Source organism: Gymnoscopelus braueri, assembly GCF_963280865.1.
Source record: "Gymnoscopelus braueri genome assembly, chromosome: 8".
Classification (NCBI taxonomy): Eukaryota; Metazoa; Chordata; class Actinopteri; order Myctophiformes; family Myctophidae; genus Gymnoscopelus; species Gymnoscopelus braueri.
The window spans coordinates 41084844-41112641 of NC_137609.1; the positions used below are offsets into that span (position 1 = coordinate 41084844).

Genomic DNA, 27798 nt, shown 5'->3' on the forward strand with positions numbered 1-27798 from the left:
GTTTTGAACAAAATGCCACAAATCATGAATGCAGCGTCCGATTGTGACACTTTGCACGCACATTCGCACTACATTGAAGAACAAATGCCACCCTTTTAACATTGCCCTATTATAGCGCCACCATGAGGCCAATTTTGCAACACTTTTCTTTTTTATATTACTCCTACAAATTCAAACATCATGCAAATCGGTACACATATAGTCAAGTGATCAAGATGGTTCCATCCAATTTTTCATATTCCATCCTAATTGGCTAATTCCGAACATTGCTGCCCCACAATAACCTACCTGACCTGGCGGAGACCTGTGCTCCGAGGAGCACTTTTTCTAGTTACATTATAAAACATACATTAACCACTTTAGCCCTATTTTATACCTAGGCCATTTGAAATTAGCCGATCTACAAGCTCACCACGCTAGATCTGCTATTTTCAAACATTTTAGTACTTTTGTACTTTTACTCAAGTAATATTTTGAACACAGGCCTTTTACTTGTAACAGTATTTGAGTGAGTATTTTTATATTGTGGTATTGCTACTTTTACTTGAGTAAAACATTAAGAGTACTTTTCCCACCACTGTCTGTCTGTTACCACCTACCAAACACCCTGCCCAGGGTTGCATCGGTGATTTGGAAAGCGGTTGCGCTCTATTTTAATGACGTCACACGCACGTTGCTTAACACCTACACTACAGGTTACACAATGGACAATTGATATGCCTCCACGCTCATTCCTATGCTAATTCATGCTGGTGTGACAACCAGCAGTCGGCAATAATCTAATCTATGCATCTGCGTGCGCGTGCTCCTGCTCAAAATAGCGGTTGCACGGCGTGTTAGCCCCTCCCATGACCAACGCAACCCTGACCCTGCCCCCCCCTTCTGTCTGTTACCACCTACCAAACAGGGTTAGGTTAGGAACCTGTACACACTGATCAACACAACGCATTGTCAGCACAATAACCCCAGCAATGTCGGACAAACTGATAAAGCGCCGCGTTAAAGGGACATTTCGCCGATTTTGCATCAAACCCCTATTTTTATCTAGGTCTAGGACCCATAAACATGATCCTGGTGTGTCTTTTGTGTTTTATCTGTATTTTTTTGTATTTTTATCCATATCCTCAGAGACTATGAGTCATTTGACTCATAGTCTCTTTATCTCACCTTATTTCCTGACTACAATGTAGACCACAACCCACGCAGCCTCCCCTCCCCACAAGGAAGGGCAGTGCCCCAAAGCATTATGGTCATTGTAGTAATGCCAACCCCCAGTCCAGTCAAAGCCCAGTCAAACACACAGACTTCTATATTTTTCTGGCCATAGGGTCAAAATTCTAATTTTGCTACTGTTATCTACAACAAATATTATTAACATTGAGTGACTTAAGTTCTTCCAGGGGTGAAATGCTCCTTTAATCAGCTTCATATGAGACAGAGACGTTGACAATCAAAGAAGTACAGTATCGTCAAAGGGGTTTTCTGTAAGTTATTGTATGAGAACATGATATGATCCACCCCTATAAACCCCTGCCCACACACTTAGGTCAGCTAGCACAGGACGTGTGTGGTCCTCCCTTAATAGAAACAGATGGGTGCTGTATTATTGAAATATGATCATAATATGCCCCCTTCCTGAACCTGGCAGGTTATGATAATGTGTGCCAGCTGAGGCTGTGTGATAAGAAGGACAGATGCTGGAGTCATCATAAACAAGGCTGTGACTCTTCCTGGGGTCATAATAAAATTCTGTCCCGTTCTCCCTTCAGGGAACCAGGAAATGTTTCTGGCGAGAAAAACACAAAGCCAGACTTAATTTGGCATAGGTTACTTAAACGTAGCCACTTAAACCCTGCACAATGTACTGTACTTTGTATATAGACTATAGAGTCCGCCATGGGTCTGTAATTTTCTCCCCTCCAAACCAAATCTCTTCACTGAAAATAGCCTAAGTAAAGCATAATTGTGATGCATTGTGAGCTTGTAAATTGGTTCTTTTCACTGAATGTTCGCCCCGGAATAGGAATGCTAGGTTTCATGTGGTTAATTTTAACGCAAGCTACACAGTTAAAATCCTCAGTGTTCAATTTGTCCATTTGGTAACTCTTGAGAGTTTACAAATGCACCCGGGATCCGTCTTCGTTCCATTCGTAGCCCCTCGGAGCTAAATGAAAACAGGATTTTTTACTGTGCATTATCAACGCAAACAATTTACCCGTTTTAAAACATCAACCACCGCCTTCTGTTTCCCGTCAACGCCATTAGCATTGCTCTTTCTTTTATTGCGCGCCGTGCACGGTCCAAATGGCCGTTTGCTTGAAGAGAGATTGATCATTTGGAGCTGCTCACATTATGTGCTGCCTGGAGACCTGCGTGCGTCAAGTGCTTTCGGGTGAATCATTGACCAGGTCTCGCTAAGCGGGGGTCTGAGAGGTGAAACACAGCTGGCCAGCTGACAGAGAGACAGACAGACAGACCTCCAGAGAGAGCACTGCTTCGGTCACTTCCAACCCTCCTATAGCTTGGTTAAGAATCAATCCTAATTAATAACCAGTTTTTTTTCTTCTTTTTACTATATCGGTGTGGTTTTTGGGGGCTCGTCCGCCTCTGTCAGAGAGACATCGATGCCAAAACACCACGATATGCGTAATAATAGGTCTCTTTGTCTCACTAGCGCCTGATAGAAGGCGCAAGCCGACGCGCGTTGATGTATTTTAATGTAGTTAATAATAATCTAGTTGCCCTTTTGAATTGAAGGCCTTCTGTACTTTTTGGACCTACCTACCCTGGAGTGCCTGGACCTGGATATTTTTTTAATGCATATTTTTGGTCATAACTTTCACTTCTTTCCTGAAAATTATTGAATGGATTGATTGATTGATGTTTGTTGTTCCCTCCTCCATGAGCACCGGTGCTTTGAGGGACACAAGTAGCGCTCCTGCAACTTCTTCTCTCTAAAACAGCACCATGCGTGTTGTCTTCCTCCGCCTCTTCTGGACGTGTGTCCTCTTCGTGTCCGGAGCGACGGACGCCAAGCCCTACGCGGGTCTGAAGACCTGGGGCCGCTTCAGGAAGCTGCCCTACCCGGGGGACAAGGCCTTCCTCTTCGACACCTTCCCCGACAGCTTCATGTGGGCCGTGGGCACGGCGGCGTACCAGGTGGAGGGCGCCTTCGAGAAGGACGGCAAGGGCCTCTCCATCTGGGACACGTTCACGCGCGGCGGGACCCGCCGGACCATCGGGGACGTGGGCAGCGACAGCTACCACAACGTCCACGCCGACATCCGTGCCATCAAGCAGCTCGGGGTGAGCCACTATAGGTCAGTGGTGAGTGGAAAGTAATGTACTGTATAGCCTACTGCCAATTTGTTTTTACCCCCTTTATCCCCCCAATTTGGTCGTTATGCCAATTAATTCCTCCCCACACACTCATATTGACTCACCTGCCAGTGAGGAGCCCCCACCGGGAGGACGTAGGGCCTTCGTCCTACTCCTCCCGCCCAGCACTCCCTGCTGAGAGGTGCCGCCCCAGATAAGTACACATTTGAGGTACTTTATGGTTTATGCTTCTATTCCGCAACATCACAGAGGCAATTATTGTACTTTTTTACTCCTATACTATAATTATTTGTAAACTTTAGTTACGGCTGTAGATTTAGATTATTATTACCAAACATATATTGGAGTCTATTGTCTATTCTCTATTAACTCATATCATATGTCACCTTTAAGTCCTCCATAAAGAGTTCTAAAAAGTGCTTCTATAGTAGGCATTGTGGTTCCTGAGATGTGTGTACAATTTGTGCAAATATTTATATCTTTTTTAAAGGGAAACATTTTAACTAAATTCTTTGCTTCTGGGGGTCCCTGTAACAAAATATTTTGAGATGGGGGTCCGTGGCCAAATAGGCCTACATATACTGTTGGGGGTCCTTGACATGAAAAGGTTTGAGCACCAGTGGTATAGTTACATAAATGTTTTCAGAAAATTGTTAGGATTTAGAAGACATTTGTACAATCGGCCTCAGGTGAAGGAATGGGCATTGTTACCAAAAAATCGTACTCCTCCTTTCTTCTTCCACCGCCTCCACCGCTGTAGGTTCTCTCTGTCCTGGGCCAGGATCTTCCCCAATGGGACGCGCGGCAGCTACAACGAGGTGGGCACCAACTACTACCGCACGCTGATCCGGAGGCTGAAGGAGATCCGCGTGCAGCCCGTGGTCACCCTGTACCACTGGGACCTGCCCGACAGCCTCCAGCAGACGCTGGGCGGCTGGAGCAACCCGGCGCTGGTGGAGCTGTTCAGGGACTACGCCGACTTCTGCTTCCGGACGTTCGGAAACGACGTGAAGTACTGGATCACCATAGACAACCCGTTCATGGTGGCCTGGCACGGCTACGGCACCGGGGTGGTGGCGCCCGGGATCAAGAGTGACCCGGATCTGCCGTTTCGGGTCGGACACAACCTCCTCAAAGTGAGTGGCGTTTGATCACCCACATAAGTAATGTCATTAGACTGGGATACCGGTTGTTATTTAATGCATGATCCCCTTTCCGACGCTTAACCGGGTTGTTGAGAGTGAGACCTTTAACATTCCATGAGGCCTTCATTGCTCATCATAAGCAAAATGCTGAACATATACACGTATAAATGTGACAGAGAACCGTGAATTTGTGATGGCATCACTGAAACTCACATGAGAGTGTCATCGGGTGAGGTGTTTAGCTCCGTCCAGAAAAACTGCTCTCAGCAGCCTTTGCGGGCTCTTAAAACAATATTATGCCAAAAATCTGCAAGTAAAAAGTAAAAAAAAAAAAAACCAGTGGTGTAGATTGCAAGTTCTTATAAGTGGCTAAGTACAGTACTTGAGTAAATGTACTTAGTTACTTTCCACTGTCCTCTCCCAACAAGGCCCACGCCGCAGCATGGCACCTGTACGACCGCCACTACCGGCCGCGGCAGGGCGGGAAGCTGTCCATGGCGCTGGCCTCTCACTGGATCAAACCGGCCCAGACGCGCCTGGAGAGCCTGCGGGACTGCCAGTGCTCCCTGGACCACGTGCTGGGCTGGTTCGCCCGGCCCCTCTTCACCGACGGAGACTACCCGCCCTGCATGAAGCAGAGGCTGGGCCACAGGCTGCCCTCCTTCACCCAGGAGGAGAGCGACTGGATCAAGGTAGATCACTGAGGGGGGGGGGGGGGCTGCCCATTAGTCCCACATGTCAATAGTCTGACAAATAATAGATTACTGTAATGTTAGGTTTATGGATTGATGATTGAAGTCTAAAGCAGTGGTTCTCAACCTGTGTGGGTGATTTTTGGGGGGTCCCCAGATGACAGCGAAGTGACAATTTAAGGACTTTTAGGACCTTTTTAATACCTAAATACCAACAAAAAAAATACCATTACACAATCAAAAGTAATCAACAAACTATACAATAAAAACTGCTCAAACATTGGCCTAATTGTCAAATAATAAGAAAGAGGCAAAACATTTGAAAATAGCCGATCCACAAGCTCACAACGCCTCGCAACGCAAGGCGTTAGTTTGTAGATCAGCTATTTTCACAATATTTATCTGGGGGGTCCCCAGTTCAAATCTGATTATGTTGGGGGGGTCACGGCCAAAGCTTGAGAACCACTGGTCTAAAGCCCAATTCGTTTAACTGGCCTCTGGAATGCCCTGCCTGAGAATCTAAGGCTAGGCAAAGTCATCTTCTAAATCACTTCTGGAAAACATATGTTTATATCAAGGCCATTTCTTAGCTTTTATTGCCTCTTTTATTCACTTTTAAATAGTCGTTTCACCATCTTTTTAATTGACTGTTGTTGTTTTTCCCTTATGGCGGTATTATATCTTGGTTTCGTTCAAGTCTTGAAAAAGCCTCTTAAAATAAAGTTGAATGATTATCATAAGGGCACGGCGGACTTCTTCGCCCTGTCTCACGGAGCCTCGCTCAGCTTCCACCTGATCAACGACAGCCTGAAGTTCGGCCAGACGGAGGAGCTGGACCTCCGCATGCTGCTGTACTGGGTGGACGCCGAGTACGACAAGCCACCCATCTTCGTGGTGCAGAGTGGATGGTAAACACTCTTCACCCATTAAGACCTGCTGAGACCCATTCTACACATGCCATCTAAATCAGTGCTTCTCAAACCTTTTTCTTGCCAAAGGACCCCCAAATGATATGTATTTGGCAGCGGATCTCCATCTGAAAATGTTTTGTGCCAGGGACCCCCATAAGAGAAGATCTGTGTAATCAAAATAATTGATTACTGTAAATGGCATATCATGTGATAAATTACGGTGGTGGTATCGGAATGGCATAGACTGGCATACTCGCCGATACCGATAGCAGCTTTTAACCAGTATCGGCAGCTTTTTCTGATACTGGTTTCGGTATCGGAACAACTCTAATAATGGAGACTCCAGGATTGATGTGTGTTGTAGTGTTTCTGGCTGATTGCGGTCTTCCAATACCCCCCCCCCCCCATGCAGGTACGTTCTGGGCAACACCAAAACAGAAGACCCCCGACACATGTACTACCTCAAGAGTTTCATCGCAGGAGCACTGAAATGTGAGCGGTTGACCTTGAATTCCTCCTTCATTGGTTTTCTTTATCAGATGCCACGACGAGAGGGGAAGCAACCATGCATGTGTCAATTAGGGATGGGACGATACGAAAATCACGACTATTGTGACCAAAATAGTTGCGATTTACGATATTATCGCGATAATCAAAATATGCTTAAAACTCTAAAATGCCACTTTTGTTAACTACTTGGGGTGGAACATTTGCCAAAAATAGCCGATCTACAAGCCGATCACGACGTGTTGTGAGCTTGTAGATCGGCTATTTTTGGCAAAGAGATTTAGAGAGAGAAAAAAAGACTGTATAAAGTACGTTCTTTACAGGTGCGTTTTACCAATTCTAGAGGGTTTAAGTGGTACCGGTCCGGATATGCAGCTCGGCAAAGGTGAATTGACAATTTCACGATAAATTAAAATCTCTGCGATGCGATTATTGTGAGCGTTTTTTATCACGATAATAATAGCGTTTATCGTCCCATCCCTAGTGTCAATGTACAGTATTTATTAGAGGTAGGCCAATATAGCGGTTTTACCGATATATCGGGCCGATATTTGTGCTTTGTACCATATTGGCATCTGCGGCTAAAGACGCCAATATGACTTTTAGTTTTTAGTATATTATAGTCTCACCCCGACAACCCCAAATTACATTTACAACACTAAAACTAATAAAAAAAAGTAAACTAAACTAAAACTAAGTGTTTTCACAAAATAAAAACTTAACTGAACTAGCAGCAAACCAGCTTTAAAGTCTAATTAAAAACAAACTGAAATTGATTAACATGAAGTCAAAAAAAAAAGAAGAAAAAAAAAGAATGAAGCAACTTCTTAACTACAATAACCATGGTCATCATACCCATCAGTTGTCTTTGTCCGTTCGTTTCCGTAGCGATCACCATCGACGGCGTGAACGTCATCGGCTACACGGCGTGGTCGCTGGTGGACGGCTTCGAGTGGCACCGCGAGTACGGCATCCGACGGGGTCTTTACTTCGTGGACTTCAAGACCCCCGCCATGCAGAGAGAGCCCAAGACCTCCGCCACCTTCTACACGTCTGTATTTACTTTTAATTCATTTGGATTCAACATTTGTAAAATAAGTACACCAGTGGCTCTTAACCTATTAAACCCCCAGCATCCTTATTGTGGGGAAGACTTTTGCAGAAAATAGCAGATCAACAAGCTTGATCATCTGTTATTTTCAGCACAGATATTTAATGTAGAGCGAAAACAGAAAAGACACTAGTATAGAGCCCTGAGGGACTCCGGTCAAGCATATAGGGTTAAAGTGGGGTCCCCTCAATGAGATGAAGGCTCCTCATCTCTGCTAATGGCTAGAAGTCAACATTAGACTGGTATATAATGGTCCTTTAACACATGTACATGTACACATTTGGGGACTGATCCATTTGATGGACCCTTGTGGGTCCAACTCAGAGTTATGGGGGTCCATGGCCTAATGCACACACAAATTAAAAACGTTTGAGAACCACTTCTTTATGGCAAATGACACCGTCGTGCGATGGAGATCTGTTCCTATGATCGTTTAACAAATGTGTGTTGGTGTCGGGAGGACTGATCTAGGATCTGTTCCTACAGGAAGGTCATCCAGAGGAACGGCTTCCCTGAGCTGCCAGAGAACAGACTTGCTCAAGGTGTCTTTCCCTGTGACTTCGCATGGGGAGTGTCAGCCAACTCTATACAGGTACAGTGTGTGTGTGTGTGTGTGTGTGTGTGTGTGTGTGTGTGTGTGTGTGTGTGTGTGTGTGTGTGTGTGTGCTGCACGCGCTTGTGTACTTGTTTGTACTGTACTAGAAGTTCTGCCCGCTACGCGGGCAGAATTCTAGTACCCCCCCCTAACCCCGCCAAAGAAAATGTCGTTTGGGGGTACAAAATCATGGGATAAAAAATAAATAAATAAAAAGCCAGAGGATCGCCCCTCCCCCCCCCCCCTTAGGGGTCCAGGCCGTGACCTACAGACACGGCGAAGGAAAACTGTGAACACAGCCACGCATGCAAGATGTTGCACATGAACTCAGCAGCCGCACTGAGGCGCTCCAACACAAACACTCTGACATTAAGCTTCACACAACAAACATCAGCAGCAAACATTCACCACAATGACAAACAAATTACGTCCGCGCAAAAATAAGCGAGGGCTGGCTTATTTTGTCTTTCCCTCCCTCCCTCTCTTCCTCTCTCTCTCTCTCTCTCCCTCTCTGTCTCTCTGTCTGTGTCTGTCCGTCAGCGAAAATTATCTCTCGCTGTTTGGCTGACTATTCTCTCTCTCCCACCCTCCCTCTCTCTCCCTGTGTGTGTGCGTGTGTGTGTGTGTGTGTGTGTGTGTGTGTGTGTGTGGTGGGGGTGGGGCGGGGGGGACAGCCATGACGCAGCGGGACTTTTGAGATGGCTATTGGCAAAATAGGTTGACTTATTCGGATACATGCGTGTGACTGTTCGACCCTGCCGGTTCTCTGAATTTTTATTTTTAAATAGGCTCTGTCATGATTAATTGACCACACATATGAAGTGAAACAACTGAATTCTATCCAAACGATATGTTATAAGTGAATTCCTTGCCTCAAAGAAGAAGTTTGAGAGCGTTTAATAAGCGAAAATAAGAAGTGAAGGCACTCGCACCCTGACTCGCACAACCAACAATGGCTGCCGTTCGTCTTTTTTGAGGCTGCGAACTCGCCACCTGATTGGCCAACTTTTGCTGTCAATCACAGAACGATGAGCGACGTTGCCATGTCCAGGAGTGGGTGTAAATTGGTTAGAGAAAGTGCGTTTAATAATATATAACATGTATATGTAGAATATATTGAAAGGTCCATAGGCATAGGTATGTTATTTATATAGATCCAGCGTGTCTGTCCCCATCTGTGGTGTTTTTGGCATCAACCTGGTGGCTTGTTGCTGGCCTTTTGTCGTCCGGAGGAAAATTGACGGAGCGGATTGCGTATTACTCTCGCGCAACCTGGCAACGTCTTTGAGGCACCTAAAAGGTCTCACCTTCCGGTGTGTCGGTAATGTGTGGGGAATTTTGTGTTGGACGGATTTAATTATGGTGTGAGGGGGCAAATGTGTGTTGAGCAATGAAAAGTGGACGAATAACTGCGTGAATGAATTGCGCACGTTATGACTGGTGTTGTAGTGACATGTGAGATGTTATTGTCGTTATTTCGCCGAAACAAATGATTAAAAATGAAGTGCCTTCAGTCGCACCACCGGAAGAGAGACGATCTCTCAATTGTATATAGGATAAGTGAGTGTGTACTGTAGATGTAGTCGTTTGTCTACTTATCGATCTGGTGTGCTTATACAGTGTATTTGTTTAAGTGCATAGGGGTCATACGATGTGAGTGTGTATGTGTAATTGTGTATGTTTGTGTGTATACACTCTGTGCATATGTGTGCACGTTTATGTGCCTGTGTAAGTTCAAATAGAACTGATCTACAAGCTAACGACACGTCGTGCAGTGGTGCGTTGTTAGCTTGTAGATCAGTTCTTTATGGTGAGTGATTCTCAAAGTGAGAATCAGGACCGGGGGGGGGTCTAAGGTGGGGGTCCTCAGGTAAATCATTAGGATAGTTAGGAAGCAAATGGACCCTTGTGGGTCCACCTGTAACTCAGAGTTATGGGGGTCCATGCATACCACATTGGGGGTTGAAATTTAAAAAAGTTTGAGAACCACTTCTTCATGGCAAGTGACAAGGTAAACACACACTGCAGTTTGTATATGGGTAAAGAGGTGTAGTCAGGTCAGTATGTGTCAGACAGTGACTTGTCATCTTATGGAAAACATTAACAAAGTATATTAACTTTGTCTATTCAAACTGTTAAAGGGGGGGGGGGGGTCATCATGACCCTCTGATGTAAGAAGACCCCACCTTCTTGGTTTATAATTCAGTATACTGTACTGAATTATATCGTCGCCAGACGATTTAGTAATTGTTTTTCAACATAAAAAAAGATCTACAAGGTAAGATCGTGTGTTTAAAGTGGTTAAACTGAAGCAAGTCCAAATAAACTATTACACTTTAGAAACCAGCCCAAAAAAACACAACCCAATATGTATAAGGGACTACAGAAAAACAAGGCCAAACTGGCTTATAATAAGCAGACTTGGCAACACTGCTGGCACTAGCTCTGGGTGGTGAAAGTCCAGTCAGCAGAGAGAAGTACGTTACTGTACTGTATATCCTCTCTTAACCCATTAAAACCAGGAAAGTATCATGTGTCATTTTAGATGTTTAGTGTTGGCTATTCAAAAATAGCAGATCTACAAGCTCACAGCACGGCACAAAGTGACGTGCTGTGAGCTTGTAGATCTGCTATTTTTGGTACATATGCTATTTTTTACATTTTTGAAATATCTTGAAAGAAGATTTTTTTAATCATTTAGAATTTTTTAACACAAATCTTCTCTTCTGGGGGTCCCTGGCACAAAACATTATCGGCCAAATACTGTACATATCAATCTGGGGGTCCTTGACACGAAAAAGTTTGAGAACCACTGGTTTAGAAGGCATTTGTAGAATCAGCCAGGTTTTAACATATAACCTGCCAGAATTATTTCAGATTTTTTGCAGTTTATTGCCAGAGATTTTTCATTGAGAAAAAAAAAGTACTCAGGAGCCGAGATACAGAATTTTTAAGTTTTAAGTTAACAAGGAAGTGGATAGGAGTCTAGATCTTCGAAAAATCATATCTCCTTGGTCTTTGGGTCAAAAATAATAATAATACAAAATAAAAAACGAGTTTTAACTCGTTCTAGGCAATCAATGTGTTGGGTACTCACTCAGCTAAATACAGCAGGGCTGATGATGCCTTCTATTGATTTACCCCAATGTCCTTTATCTACTCTGTGCATGTATTGGGTCAGGGGTCTTCAATGTTTTTCAGGCCAAGGACCCCTTAGCTGCGATAGAGATGAAGCAGGGACCCCTACATGCATAGCATTGTGTTGCAGATGAAACTTTTTCGTAGACTTGCTTTTGGTTTATTTATTTACACATTATCTCTTCTATTAACTAATATGTTGGATTCCTGTTAATATGTGTTTTCAGATACTTAACCACTTAGACCCTCAATACTTTGCTTTGGCTCTGTACGTGGTCTGCTCTTCCCCCCCCCCCTCTACACCAAACCTCTTTGCCAAAAATAGCAAGCATCTACAAGCTCACAACGTGTCACAGCGTGTTCCCCCGCCCCCTGTTGAAGACCCTTGCCCCAGTGGCCTGTATTTGCGTGTGCATGGTGTGTAGGTAAACAGTGAGAGTATCAATACTGCAACGTAGATATGTACTCTGTTACAAGTAGAAGTCCCGTATAAAAAAATGCACTTGAGTAAAAGTACAAACGTGTCAGCATCAGAATTACTTAAAGTAACAAAAGTAAAAGTACTCGTTGTGCAGAATGTCCCATTTCACAAGTTAAAAAAAATATTTTGAAAATAGCTCGCATCGCGACGCATTGTGAGCTTGTAGATCAGCTTTTTTCAAATGGCCGAAATGTAATACAGGGCTAAAGTGGTTAATGTGTGTTTTGTAATAATCTAAAGCTACAAAGTCACTATAGTAACTAAAGCTTTCATATATTTGTAGTGGAGTAAAAGTACTATAATTTCCTCTGAGGTGAAAAGTAGTGGAGTAGAAGTAAAAGTATTGAAAATTGTAAATACTGAAGAAAGTAAAAAATACCTCAACATTTTACTTAAGTACAGTACTTGAGTACAGTACTTGAGTACATAGTACATATAGTACTTAGTTACTTTACACCACTGGTTGGCCCAGTTTCTCTCCTTCTGGGTTCATTGCAACAGCAGTGTGTTTGAGGATAGAGGACACATCGTCACGTGACTGGTCAGCGAGTTGTTCCCTTGACAGCTAACGTGCAAATAATATGTGCACGAGCTGTCTGCCCATATTATCATTGCTGTCGGGCAGAAACCTCGTATCTCCACATTTAAACTTTTTGTGCGTCTGTTTCTTTGTAAATGAATGGCCTACTTCGTCATACTGCAGTGTCACACAAAAGCAGCAAATGTTTGCCGATTCACAAGCTCACAACACGTGAACTTCAGTGTTGATTTTGACAACAAATTGTGATTTAGTTTTAGTCATAGTCTTTTGAATAAAATTCCATTTAGTTTTAGTCATATTTTAGTCATCTGAAATGTTTTTGTTTTAGTCTAGTTTCAGTCGACTAAATATCATAAGATTCTAGTCGACTGAATCTAATGTATTTTGGCGGGCCTTGATGGCGTTGTAATGCTTGATTTTACACTTGGTTGCATGCTGAAAATAGCCGATCTACAAGCTCACAACGTTGTGAGCTTGTAGATCGGCTATTTTCAGAGAGCGGCACCCGAGTGCAACCAAACATAAAATGACTTGTCTTAATTCTACTGGATCTCTTCTCCACTAGTCCCTCCATAACATTTTAGCCTAGTTTTTATTTATTGACGAAATTGTCAATTATATTTAGTATATATCTTAGCTTAGTTTTTATTTAGTTTTTATTTCATTTTCGTCAGTGAAAAAAGGTAGTCGACTAACATTTTATCATAGTTTTAGTCGACGAAATCAACTCTGGTGAGCTTGTGGAACAGCTATTTTGGCATTTAAAAAAAAGTCAAAGTCAATGTGTTTCCAGGTGGAGACGGTGCCCACACAGTTTGCAGATCCTAACATCTACGTGTGGAACATCTCCAACAGAGGAGAGCTGAAGAAGGTGGAGGGCCTGGTGGCGCCGCCGCTACGCCGGGCGGCTCACTGTGCAAACTACGCCACCATCCGACAACAGGTCTGTTCTTCAGACTCCCTCTTTCCACGGTGTTTCGCCCAGGTGGGGGCGTGGTTTTGAGGTTAGGGTTAGGTGTAGTAACCATGCCCACCAGGGTGAAACGCCAAAGAAAGAGGGAGTCTCGTCAGTTCTTATGTCATCACCCGTTTGTCCATGGAAACATGTACTGTAGCCACACATTGTTTCTTAAGCACTTAATAAGGATAATTCCTTTTAACAGGACGTTCATGAAAGTCCTTGCGGTCTTGTTTCCAATGAGGGCCTGTGAGCAATTAGGGGTTAAGAGTCTTGCTCAGGGACAAATTTCATTTCATCGACACATATGCTGGCGTGGCCTGGAATCGTACCTGGGGCAACCAGGGCCTCTGGCTCCCTAGGCGGGCTCACTAACCACTCAGCTATGGCCGCCCCTAATACCTATACTTGGTTGACCGGAGTCCCTTGACTTGGCTCTATACTTATAGCGACTTTTCTGTTTTCACAATGCATTGCGACGTTGTGAGCTTGTAGATCGGCTATTTTCCCCAGGATACGGATGCTGGGGATTAAGGGGTTAATAATACAATAGTGATTGATTCTCAACCTTTTCAAGGATCCACAGTTTGATATACATTTCGGCCACGGACCCCCATTTGATAACTCTGGCAGGTAAACACCACCACACTATTCCAGTGGCTGATAACTGCTGGTATAGAGGGAAATGATGGGTAAAATGGGTTTAATTTTGTACACTCTCAGAGTTAGGATTTTATAGTACAGATTGTGGTCCCATAGATATAAAATTTGGTCAAATGGGGGGAGAGTTCGAGGCCTAATGCATATCAAACTGTGGGTCCTTGATTTTGTATTATATTTTTTTATCCCACGATTTTGTTACCCATTTTTCACCCAGTGCCAATGCCTTAGCTTGTAATCCTGGGCACTACTCTCCATCTGCCAGCCTGGGGAGAGCCCCGAACTGAGCTCATGCTTCCTTCAATGCATGAGGAGTGAGCAGGCCGCTTCTTATCACCTGACAGGGGGGAGTTTCCCCGGTAGGCGTGGAAGGAAAACGTTATCCCAACCAGTTCCTTTTTGACCAGGGGGAGGCAGTATAGAGACCAGGATTACTGCATGTTTTTTGTGAGGGTACCTACTAGTGATGTGCGGGTCGGGTTTTTTCATGACCCGCCCCGTCCCGCCCCGCCCCGCCACGGAACCCAACCCGCCTCAACCCGCCCCGCGAACCCATATATAAATCTATGGCTCAACCCGCCCGCGACCCGCGGTGGGAAAATAAAGATAATCATCATCATAATAGCTCAGATTTATATAGCGCTCTTTTAAGTACCCAAAGTCGCTTTAAATGTCTACAGTAGCGCAACATTGTCATGGGCTAAATAAACAAGCATGTTGTTCAAAATATATATATATATTTTTTGCGTGTGAGAGTGGCTGACCCACTCACCCGCAGCCCGCATAATTGCCTCTGAAATCCTGACTCGACCACCCGCGCCGCGGGTTGACCCGCGGGACCCGCGGGTTACGGGTCGGCCCGCTCATCACTAGTACCTACCCTAGGGGACACGGGGAGAACATGCAAACTCCACACAGAGAGGCCCTTTTGCCAACCCCACCTAGGGTATGGGCACTGATGACTCGGAGGAGAGAACACGGGGGTTCTTGAAATTAAAACCTTTGAGAACCACTTTGTTCCAATAGGTCATGCATGGGCAACTGGCGGCCCGGGGGCCACATGTGGCCCCCACCTTCACTTAATGCGGCCCGCAGGTTAATATCGGAATGCTGATGTATTATTGATTTCAGCTGTTCCAATTCCAAACATGCAAACATGACCCGCTTTAATTACTTCAGTCTATATTAGTAACTTAATGACTATATTACAATTCTATTGTATTTTTATGTCCAATGTATTTGTATTTAAGTTCATAAAGTTAACATAAGTATAACTAAATACATTTGAAAATAAAAATGTTATTTTTCAGGATTTCAATTAAAAAATAGCACCAAAAAAAAAGTATATTGGCCTACTCCATGATCAAAGTTGCCCATCCCTGCTATAGGTGAATGAGATCCAGCAGGTGGGGGTCAGTCACTTCCACTTCTCCCTCAACTGGTCGGCCCTGGTGCCCACGGGCGACGTGTCCCAGCCCAACGCCACCCTGCTGGGCTACTACCGCTGCTTCACCCGCCAGCTGCTGCAGGCCAACGTGACGCCCGTGGTCACGCTGTGGCACCACACGCGCCACCGCACCAGCCTGCCCGCCCCGCTGGACGGCGCCAACAAGTGGCTCAACAGGTCAGAGACACGTACATCACCAGCACTACGGGTGCAGCAGTTAATCCAACTAATTAATTAGATATTCGCTGGGCGTACTCATAGGTCTGTCACAATTATGACATTTTACTTGACGGTTTATTTTGGCTTTTAGGATTCGTGAACAAAAGGTACACAGTGCAGATATGACAAATAACATAAATAATTGTAAGTTAAGTTTATACTTATAAAAACCGAAAATGAGTAGTGGAAACAGCCTATCTACAAGCTCAAAACGTGTCACATCATGCGACGTTTTGAGCTTGTAGATCTACAAGCTAGTTCTACTATTTTGGAAAATGTTTGAGAATAGATGAGCATTTTTCAACATGATTGTGACGATTATGAAGATAATGCAAAAAAAACATTCCAAAACATTTACAAATTGTGATTAGGCGAGTATGTAATAATTGTGACAGGCCTAGCGCTACGCGGCCCTCACACTCACTATTGCATCGCCGATCCTTCTATCCGCAGGATAGTTTTATTTTGTGTCTCACATCAGTGCATGTTGATCTGACGGCATTGGGCACGTCGCTGCTTGGTCATTTGACCATTTGCCTGGTCTTCCCCTGTTCTCAATGGCTTTTTTGTCCCTTAAGACCTTTTTAATACCTAAAAAAATTATATTATAATAATAACCTTAAAAGAGATTACTGCATCAAAAGTAATCAACAAACTACACTATAAAAACTGGTCAAACATTGGCCAAATTGTCAATTAATACAAGAAAGAGGCAAACATTTTGAAACAAGCTCACAACGCCTCTGTGAGCTTGTAGATCTGCTATTTTCACTATATTTATCTTGGGAACCTAGTTAAACTAAAAATGTAATGCCTCAACCCCTACAATTCTAAGTGCTTGTCAGGGTGGGGGGTCCCTAGTCCAAATATGGTTATTATGGGGGGTCCCCAGTTCAAAAAGGCTGAGAACCATTGATGTACAGTATGACTCAGAATTTGGGCAAGGTTTCAGCCCGCTCCAAGCCCCATCGACTTCGGTCTAAAGGGACCCTTATAGGTCTGTAAGGGAACATTTAAATTAACACTAAGGATTTTACAGTGTAGATTGGGGGTCCCAGAGAAATTAAAAATGTGGGTCCGTGACCTGATGCATATCAAACCGGGGGTCCTTGAGATTAATAACCTTGAGAATCACCGAACTAAACTAGTAATACTACACTGTAAAATCCTCAGTGAACCCTTATGGGTCACAGTTCGGGCGCCGCCGCTCCTTCGGCCCCGCCCCCCCCCTTCTCTTCACTAACTGTTCCCTGCCTGAGCCTTTGATGCCCGCGGTACGCCCGGCTGGCGGCCCTTGTGGCTAATGACTTTCTTGCTCGTTATTAAGCCCTTCCAGCCGGTGCCCTTTGTTCGGACATTATTCCTGTTGGCGTCTGTGTGCCTGTACCGTGTCCTCCTTGAACGTCCGCTTGAGGTTCCACCCATGTGCTGTGGCCACACAGCTGTGCTAATAGAAGACACCATCTACATATGGGGCGGAATGGAGAATTTTAAGATAATACACGAGGAAGACGACTGGGCTACAACAATCAATGGGGACGTTTGCAACACGCTTTATGCATTTGACGTCGACACCCACAGATGGTTCAAGCCCAAGATTTCTGAGGCTGTTCCAGAGGGACGGTTTAACCACTCAGCCTGTGTCTTGGGGAAGGTCATGTATATCTATGGAGGATGGAACCGGCTGACTGGATGCACTAATGACATCTACAAGATGGACACCACCACCATGGTCTGGTCTTTAATTCCAGACACCAGAGGCATTCCAACGGCCGCTCGTGTCATCCTCTTTGGGGGATACGCTTCATCAAGTCACTCTGCCACCATCATCGGGACAAAGATGTTTGTTTTTGGGGGCTATGGGGACGAGGGGGTCGACTGCTACAACATCAGAGTGTTTGACACACAGACCAACTGCTGGCTGAGCACGCCTTCTCCTTCTGCACAGCCTCTTCCAGAAGGACGCAGTAATCATTCAGCCTTCGCCTACAAGGGAGAGCTGTACATATTTGGTGGTGACAACTCTACTCTTCGCCTGGTCTTCAGTGATCTGTGGAAATTCAATCCAGTGACTTTCTCCTGGACGAAGGTTGAGCCAAAGGGGAAAGGCAGAATGATAAACATGTGCTGCTGCTGCATGGTGGGTGTTCGTGTCATCCTCTTTGGGGGAGACAGATACACAACTGATGACCTGTACATCCTAGACTTAAGTCCTAGTCTGAAGACGTTATGCAAGCTTGCAGTTCTTCAGTACGGTCTGGAGCGGTCGGAACTCCCACACGACATCAGGTGGGAACTGGCAGCCATGACAACAGCAACAGCAAAAGAATAACTAACAGCCCACAAACAAAATAACAAAAACTAAATGCAATTAAACAAGACCAGGAGACCTGGTTCTGCCAGACTCAGACTTCATATGACGTGTCAGCCTGTGTCTATGCCCATGTATGGACGAAAGGGGGACAGACTTTTATGGCTGGGACACACGTCGTGCTTCGCACGACGTGTGTCCCTTCTATGCCCATGTATGGACAGATTTTTTTGGGGGACAGAATTTTTTTTGGCTGGGGCCGGAGGACAAAGTGACCATGCCGATGTATGGACGAAACAGGTACAAAGCCTCATGTAAGCCCGACCCCTTGGGTCTGGCAAAAATGGAATCATGTGGATCATCTCAGATCTCAGACTTCATGTGGGCCAGCCTGAGACGTCAGTCATCTGTGACATCATATCTATGACATAGATGAGTGATGTCACAGGCTGGTCACATGAAGTCTGACATCCACATTTTGAGCCACACACCATTCCCAAAATCTGACTCTTAAGGCCCTGTGTCCACCAAGATGTTCTTTTTTCCTGACCGCAGCGCATGTTTTTAATTGTTTATAACAAGTGAACGCAGTGTTTTTTGGAAACTCCAGCAGCTTGGCGTTGTGCTGGGCAAAACCTTCTGCTCACGCGAGGCACTTTCCCCTTGCCTGCCGAATTGCCGAAAGCTAAAATATTTTCAACTCGGGTGCCTGGAAGCGCTCTTAGGCGAGCGCCTTGCCGTTATCAGCCGAGAAAAAAAAGCTTGCATTGTCTCCGCAGGAGTCTTATGTTGTGAAAAAGTAGCAGATCTACAAGCTCAACTCTTGATGATGATGATCAAGTAGGCCGTTAACCCTTTAAGGCCATGAACGCATCTGTGTCATTTTAGATTTATTTGGCCATTAAAAAATAGCAGATACTACTATTCATAGCGCGGCCCCCGAGTGTCACGCAATGAGCTTGTAGATCTGCTATTTTTTTTAGAAATCGTGAAAATGTGTGCAAATCTTTGAATATATATATTTATTGAAGCGAACATTTGTAACTCAAATCTTCGCTTTTCTGGGAGTCTTAAAGGGTTCATTTAGAAAAAACACAAATAGTTAACTTATGGAGACTGCTCGACACGACAGCAACGATATATACGTATGTATATCCATTTTTCTGTCCTCTTCTCTATAAAACGTGTCTCTTCTTGTAGCGATTGGTTCTAATCTGCTGCATGTGTTCCAACATGCAGGGAGACTCCCGAGGCCTTTGCGGCCTACGCCAGGCTGTGCTACAGGGAGCTGGGGGCTCACGTCAAGCTGTGGATCACCCTGAACGAGCCCAACGACGAGGTGGTCAGCTACCAGGAGGGTCACCAGATGCTGAGGGCCCACGCCATGGCCTGGCGCGCCTACGACAGAGAGTTCAGACGCACGCAGGGAGGCCAGGTCAGTCAGAACACTGTTAGATTTCTCCCAAATGCCTGATTTACGCTCCGTCGTACATAGGCATGTAACGATTTATCGTAAATCGATTAAAATCGATTAAAATATAGAAGTACATTTTAAATCTATTTTAAAACATAAAAATAAAGCAATGCAAACAGCAGAGGGCACGTAAAAAAAGGGGAAGAAAATACAGGATCTTTTTTTTATTATTATTTGTAACTCAAATCTTTGCTTCTGGGGGGTCCCTGGAGCAAAATATTTTGAGGAATACATTTAATTTTGGGGGGTTCTTGACATGAAAAAGTTTGAGAACCACTGATATAGAAATATGTTTTTCAGAAAACTGTTAGGATTTAGAAGACATTTTGTAGAATCCCCAGAAGCAAAGATTTTTGTTACAAATGTTTGCTTTAAAACATATACTGTATATATTCAAAAAGATTTGCACAAATGTTCTCGATAAAACAAAATTAGCAGATCTACAAGCTCATATGTGAGCTATGAGCTTGTATATCTGCTATCTACAAGCTCATATGTGAGCTATGAGCTTGTATATCTGCTATCTACAAGCTCATATGTGAGCTATGAGCTTGTATATCTGCTATTGTTTGAATAGCCAAATAAATCAAAAAATGACACAGATGCTTTCCCGGACTTAATGGGTCTTAACCCATTAAGACCTGGAACTGTGTCATTTTTTAGATTTGAGCTAAAAAGCATTATTTTACACTTTAGGCTATTCAAAAATAGCAGATATACAAGCTCATAGCGCGGCACCGAGTGCCGCGCTATGAGCTTGTATATCTGCTATTTTTGAAAAATCGTGAACATTTGTGCAAATCTTTGAATATATATTTATTTAAAGCGAACATTTTTAACTCAAATTTTTGCTTCTGGGGGGTCCCTGGAACAAGATATTTTGATGGGGGTCCGCGGCCAAATACATATAATTTTGGGGGTCCTTGACATGAAAAAGATTGTGCACCACTGATATAGAAACATACGTTTTTCAGAAAACTGTTGAGATTTAGGAGACATGTAGAATCGGCTTCAGGTCTCAATGGGTTAAGAGAAGTGTTACCGATTTCTCTTTTCACGTCACCACTGCACTGCAACGTCTCCGACATGTTCCAGGTGTCCATGGCTCTGCACATGGACTGGGTGGAGCCGGCCTTCTCGTACAGCCGCGAGGACGTGCAGCCGGCCCAGAGGTTCCTGGACTTCCGGGTGGGCTGGTTCGCAGAGCCCATCTTCGGCAGCGGGGACTACCCTGCGGGCATGAGGAGCTGGCTGCGTCAGCTCAACTCAGTCGAGTACGAAGGTCACTTCATCTCTGGTAGCTAGGCATGTAACCATGTATCGTAAAAATCGATTCTAGCTGGTGACAATTTAAACCGATTTAATAAAACACATGTATCGCGATGCAAAAAGCAGAGGGGAGCGTAAAATAAGAAAATACAGGATCTTAGTAAGAAAATGTATTAAAAAAAAGTTTTCAGTCATTTGCTATTGTATTGAAAAGAGGATAAGAGAAAAAAAAAGTGAAGAAAATACTGGATTTGTGTAAGAGAAAAAACAAAAAAAAAAAGGTTTTCCGGTCATTTGTCCGGAAAATAAATGTGTGTGAAAAATCGTATCGCGAACCTAGTATCGTGATTTGAATCATATTGTGAGTTGAGTGAATCGTTGCATGCCTACTGGTAGCTGACCGATATCGACGTAATGTACGCATCCTACCCGGGTCACGCTTTTTCCCCCCCATTCTGAATTCCCATAGACGTGCTCAATATCGCGTCATATGAGAACTGTGTTCCAAAAATAAACAAATGATCCCGGCGGTTTGACTCATATGGATAATGAAGCATCAACTGACGGCGAGAAGACGCTAACGTTACCGTCGCCGAATTAATTACATTTTCACCAGAAACAGACTGTATCAAATATGAGTGACTGACTATCATAAACGATACAGAGCCACCACCCTGATAATATCGCAGAGGCAGTTTGTATATTTTTGGACCACAATTCTTATATGAGACGATTCTGAGATGACCCAAAGTTATTCTCCATAGAGAAATTACTTTACGACCAAGGGGATGAACGAGTAACGTCGGGACTTCGGTACTCTATACCAGTCTGGCCGGTATATCGGTCATTATTTGACGTTTTTGGCGATATCGGTATCTACAATTTTGCAGCCAACATGCCCATAATTTTAGGGACTCTGAGAGTGCACCAAGGTGTAGTTTTAGTTTAGCTTTAGTTGTAGTCAGGGGTGAGATTCAGAAGCTCAGAAAAATAGCAGATCTACAAGCTCACAAGCTTGTAGATCAGCTATTTTTGAAAAAAGAAAAGTGATTGTTTTTAGAAAATATTGGATATTGACAAAAACTGAAACTAAGGATATTTTCTCAGATTTTTGTTTGTTTTAGTTAGTCTTGTAAACACACAATATAGTTTCAATTAATAATCATTGTTGAAAGCCTCATTTTTTTTGTTAAGTTAACACGGAAGATTTGATGGTGTGTGTGTGTGTGTGTGTGTGTGTGTGTGTGTGTGTGTGTGTGTGTGTGTGTGTGTGTGTGTGTGTGTGTGTGTGTGTGTGTGTGTGTGTGTGTGTGTGTGTCCACAGCCTGCCGGTGTTCAATGAGGAGGACAGACAGCTGGTCAAAGGGACGTACGACTTCTTTGCCATCAGTCACTTCAGCACAATGCTGGCGACACACGCCAAGGAGGACTCGTAAGGGACATCCTCTGAGGCTTTTAACCCATACAAGGACACCTTTGCCTTTTTAGAACAAGGGTTCATTTATTAGTTTGAAATGATAATAATTCAAAGATGAGTGTTAAAAAAAATGCATGTATTACTTTCTATCGTTATAGTGATTTTTAAAGTTTTTTTTTTGTATGCCTTTATCTATAAGACTAGTAGACTGACAGGAAATGGGGTGAGAGTTGGGGATTGACACGCAGCAAAGGTCGTTGGAAACGGGACTTGTACCCGCAACACACTGTCAGGCTGGCATTGCAGCCTAGGGTGCCCGGATCGCCACGCCGCGGGCCAGGCCCGTCATAGTGATTTTTAACTGGGGGGGGGGGGGGGCATTCGGGTAATTGGTAAAAATACATTTTTTTTTACACAATTAACCGGCTATTTTTGTCTCTGCGAGACCGAAGGCACGAAGGCCAGGACAGAACCTCTGCCCCAAATTTTTCACATCGGTTTGTTATAGCGCCACCAGGAAGCAGATTTTTGCAAAACATTTTTTTTTATATTACTCCTACAGATTTTATCCTAACAGCACAGAAATTGGTACACATCATCTCTATAGTCATGTGAGCAAGATAAATCTGTCAGATTTTTCATGCCTCAAATCATGAACACAGTGCCCCGATTGCCGTGAAACTTTGTACGCACATCCCCACTAGGCCAAGGAAGAAACATATCTCCTATTGGGAATTGCACATTGGGCCCTATATAGTTTATACAATTGTGGCCACTCTAAATATTTCCTTCCATTATCTCCTAAATAGAAAATAATTGAGATTTTTGGTCATGTCTTAATTTGTATATTTTACCATCAGTTACTGTATGTGTGTGTGTTGTGCAGGTACATGTACAAAGCTAGACTGGAGGTCCAGTTTATGATGGACACAACGTGGATCATACCACCATCCACCAGACCTGTGGTCCCCTGGGGCCTCAGAAAGGCCCTCAACTGGGTGAGAAAGTCACTCGCATCCACTGGTGCACAATAACAAAGTCAGCTTCAAGGACCCCCATAGCTCAGAGAGTGTACACATGGAACCAAATGGACCCATAAGGATCCATTTGGTTCCATTTGTACACTCTCATATTTTTTGATATTCTATATTCTGTGTCGCTGTGTGTTGCGCCGGTTGTCCAAATGTTTGAGTGTTGAATGTGTAATGGATCACCACTGGAAATAATCCTTTCAGCTTTTTTTGTGTCGCGTGGCGTTTTTACCTCGATGCACTGCTGTACTTGAAAAATGTCAATAGAATGTTCCATCAATCAATTAACCCATTCAATCCGGGAACACATCTGTGTCATTTTAGATTTATTTGGCTATTAAAAAAAAAATCAGATACAAGCTTGTGAACATTTGTGCAAATCTTTGAATATATATACAAGTAAGACGCGCGAACGCGGGAAGCGAACGCAGCTCGAAAATAACAATAAGAAGAATCGAAAGGAATAAGCAATTGTAGAGAAGGGGGTGGTACAGTGAAATTAGTGAGAACAGGGCCGCCACAAGAAGGCTCCATACCGCTAGCCCCCAAAAAATGTTTGTCTTTTTTAAATTGTTATGTTTGTTTGTTGTGTGTTTTTTTTTTTTTGTAAATGTTTTTTGTCTTTGTAGTTTTTGAAATGTGTTTGGTTTAGGCATGTTGCAGGCTGTTGTGCATTTTAAGTATTGTCTACATTCCTGCGTTCTTCATGGCCCTTGTTATTTTTGACTGTAGCTGCTGTGCACTCTGGCGCACTGTGGCGTAAGCGAACATTTGTAACTCAAATTTTTGCTTCTGGGGATTCCACGCATCCCCGGATCCCATCTGGGGATGCCGCGCTATGAGCTTGTATGTCTGCTGTTTTTTGAATAGCCCAAAGAAATCTATCTTAATGTGTGTTAAGGTGAAGGAGCACTACAACAACGTGCCCGTCTATGTGATGGCCAACGGTGCAGAGGAGGACTCGGCCCGCTTTAAGGACACGCTGAGAGTTTACTACCTGTACAACTATATCAACGAGGCTCTCAAAGGTGAAACACACACGCACGATTTGGGTACTATTTTTGGCTACTAGTTTTTCATGTCAAGGACCCCCTAAATTAATATGTATTTGTCTGTGCCGCGGACCCCCCATCTGAAAATATTTTGTGCCAAAAAGATCTATGTTTTAAAAAGATTGCAGATTTTTTTCCCCCCAAGATTTTATGAAAATAGCAGATATTAAAGTACCGATATTCAAGTACTGTACTCAAGTAAATGTACTTAGTTACTGCCTGTCCACCACAGCTGACAGAAGTATGTAAACTGATCACCATTTCCATTTGGCAAAGGAGACAGGGTAGAGAGACAGACGGGTAGAGAGATAGACGGGTAGAGACACAGACCGGTAGAGAGACAGACCGGTAGAGAGACAGATGGGTAGAGAGACAGATGGGTAGAGAGACAGATGGGTAGAGAGACAGATGGATAGAGAGATAGACGGGTAGAGAGACAGATGGATAGAGAGATAGACGGGTAGAGAGAAAAGTGCTTTGATGAGACTACAAGTGGGCGGTGAAAAAGTCAAAGCCAGCCTTTTCAATGAGCTGTGGGTGTGTCCACAGAAATACAGCTTCTTAACAACTTAAATGGACAGTTTTTGGAACCAACTAAATAGCAGATATATATATATATATACACATACACACACATTTTGAAGTGGTATTAAGGATGTCATCATTATGCTGGTTTACAAGCAGGATAGAGGTCAACATTCCTGTACAAGCTCTCTTCTTGACCAGTTTTTAGAACAGTTAATTATTAGATGGGGATTCAGCTCACTGACCCCAAAGGAGGTGGTCAGCTGAGAGCACACACACACGCGCGCGCGCACACACACACACACACACACACACACACACACACACACACACACACACACACACACACACACACACACACACACACACACACACACACACACACACACAGTCCTGTGTTGTTCTAGTCAAGGTTACTGGCTGTACACAAGCCTGACCATGTCGAGTTTATTATTCAACAACCAGTGCTCGGCAATGACCTTTGGCAAGGTCACGTGTGACCTACCTAGTAGGGCTGCTACTCCTGTATATGTACAGAGTGCCATGGTTATTATAGTTCTGAATGTTTCTTTCGTTTTTTCACTTCTTTAGTTTTTAACCCATTTAGACCTGAGGCCGATTCTAAAAACGCCTTCTAAATCCTGACCTAAGTTTTCTGAAAAACGTCAAATATTTATTAAAAAAGTCCAAAAATGTATGTTGCTCTATACTGTAGATAGCAACAACAACCCCAAAAGGGGTTCCCGTCTTGAACGGTATAGTTACAAATAGGGGTTCCCACCCAAAATGGGTTAAAGTGGGTTTGCTAGTTTAGTTTAGTTTCCATTTTGTGAAAAGGCTTAGTTTTAGTTTAGTTTCTATTAGTTTTAGTGTTTGATTTAGTTTTTCGAAATCAAACGAGATTCAAAAAGCTCAGAAAAATTGCAAATAGCAGATCAGCGAGCTGACAACGTGTCGACTCGCTACACATTGCGAGCTTGTAGATTGGCTATGTCATCTACTGTATGGTGCTTCCTACGGTGCTTACCTGTCATCTATGGTGCCATTTAAATTTTTTTTACACTTGGTGAAAGTGTAGCATAACATTTTTTAAATTTTTACATTGAACGACATAGTGTAACATAGCATTTCTTTGTTTCTTACATTGAATGACATAGTGTAACATAGCATTTCTTTGTTTCTTACATTGAACGACATAGTGTAGCATAGCATTTCTTTGTTTCTTACATTGAACGACATAGTGTAACATAGCATTTCTTTGTTTCTTACATTGAACGACGTAGTGTAGCATGGTATTTCTTTGTTTCTTACATTGAACGACATAGTGTAACATAGCATTTCTTTGTTTCTTACATTGAACGACATAGTGTAGCATAGCATTTCTTTGTTTCTTACATTGAACGACATAGTGTAACATAGCATTTCTTTGTTTCTTACATTGAACGACATAGTGTAGCATAGCATTTCTTTGTTTCTTACATTGAACGACATAGTGTAACATAGCATTTCTTTGTTTCTTACATTGAACGACATAGTGTAACATAGCATTTCTTTGTTTCTTACATTGAACGACATAGTGTAGCATAGCATTTCTTTGTTTCTTACATTGAACGACATAGTGTAACATAGCATTTCTTTGTTTCTTAAATTGAACGACATAGTGTAACATAGCATTTCTTTGTTTCTTACATTGAACGACATAGTGTAACATAGCATTTCTTTGTTTCTTAAATTGAACGACATAGTGTAGCATAGCATTTCTTTGTTTCTTACATTGAACGACATAGTGTAACATAGCATTTCTTTGTTTCTTACATTGAACGACGTAGTGTAGCATGGTATTTTTGTTTTTTCGTCCTCAGACGTCCTATTATTTTGTTTGTTTTCTGTAAAGCGACTTTGAGAATCTAGAAAAGCGCTATATAAATTGTATGTATTATTATTATTATCATCATCTCTCTCCCCCACAGCGTACCTCATGGACGGTGTCAACCTGAAGGGGTACTTCGCCTACGCCCTCAGCGACCAGCGGGACCCCGGCTTCGGCCTGTACGGCCACGTCCAGGACGAGGTCATCGTCAAGGCCTCGCTGTCCAACTACAGGTCAGTAGAATAAATATATATTCCCCTGATCGCAATTATTTGAGATAATCAAAATTGTTTTTGCATTGTCGTCCAAATCGTTTCCATTCTTCTGTATAATACAAGCTTGCAAGTGAGCTAGTACGATCATCTATTTCCGCCATTTATTATTATTTCTATTTTTGAATGCCTAAAATTACAAGATATATTATTTTGATTATTGGCACCAGTCATTGTCAGTAATTTATTTGTATTTTTCCGTAATAAGCTTTGTATATTTAAGTTATTTGTCATATCTGCACTCTGCAATTCTTTGTTTACAATTAACCCATTGATACCTGGAACGCATCTGTGTCACTTTAGATGTCTTTGGCTATTCAAAAATAGCAGATATACAAGCTCATAGCGCGGCACCGAGTGCCGCGCTATGAGCTTGTAGATCTGCTATTTTTGAAAAAAATCTTGAAAAAAAAATCTTGAAAGAAAATGTTTTAGTTTTTTTTTTCAAAATGTTTCAAAATTTCAAAACTTTCAAAAAACCTCAGGTCTTAAAGGGTTAAATGCCTAAAATGCAAACAGAAACAACTATTTGATTTACACGATCCACTGTTCGAAGCTAAAATACAAAATGAATTTTTAATCGCAATTACATTACCAATGTATTATTTCAACCCCCCAACTACAGGAACATCATCCAGCACAACGGCTTCCCCGTGGAGGGCACGGCGGCCCAGCAGTGTCCCAGCGAGGCGCCCCAGCCCTGCCTGGGCTGCCACGTCCTGTCCAAGAGGCCCGTGATGGCCTTCCTGACGCTGGTGGCCGCCGCCTTCCTCGTCACCCTAGGCTTCATCGTTTACTACGCAGCCCAGAGGAACAAAAAGGACTGTTACTGA

At 43.3% G+C, this 27798-nt stretch overlaps 1 protein-coding gene across 1 annotated transcript; it reads left to right on the plus strand.

Moving 5' to 3' along the window:
- Positions 1-2967: 2967 nt before the first annotated feature.
- Positions 2968-27798, plus strand: kl (klotho; the record flags this gene model as incomplete). The annotated part of the gene is made up of 16 exons (XM_080436124.1): positions 2968-3320; positions 4100-4475; positions 4913-5176; positions 5918-6084; positions 6500-6579; positions 7483-7645; positions 8192-8297; positions 13254-13403; positions 15467-15702; positions 19295-19490; positions 20625-20803; positions 22123-22230; positions 23102-23213; positions 24148-24274; positions 26794-26926; positions 27591-27798. The coding sequence occupies 16 exons, from the start codon at positions 2968-2970 to the stop codon at positions 27796-27798; spliced, it is 2958 nt and encodes a 985-aa protein (XP_080292250.1).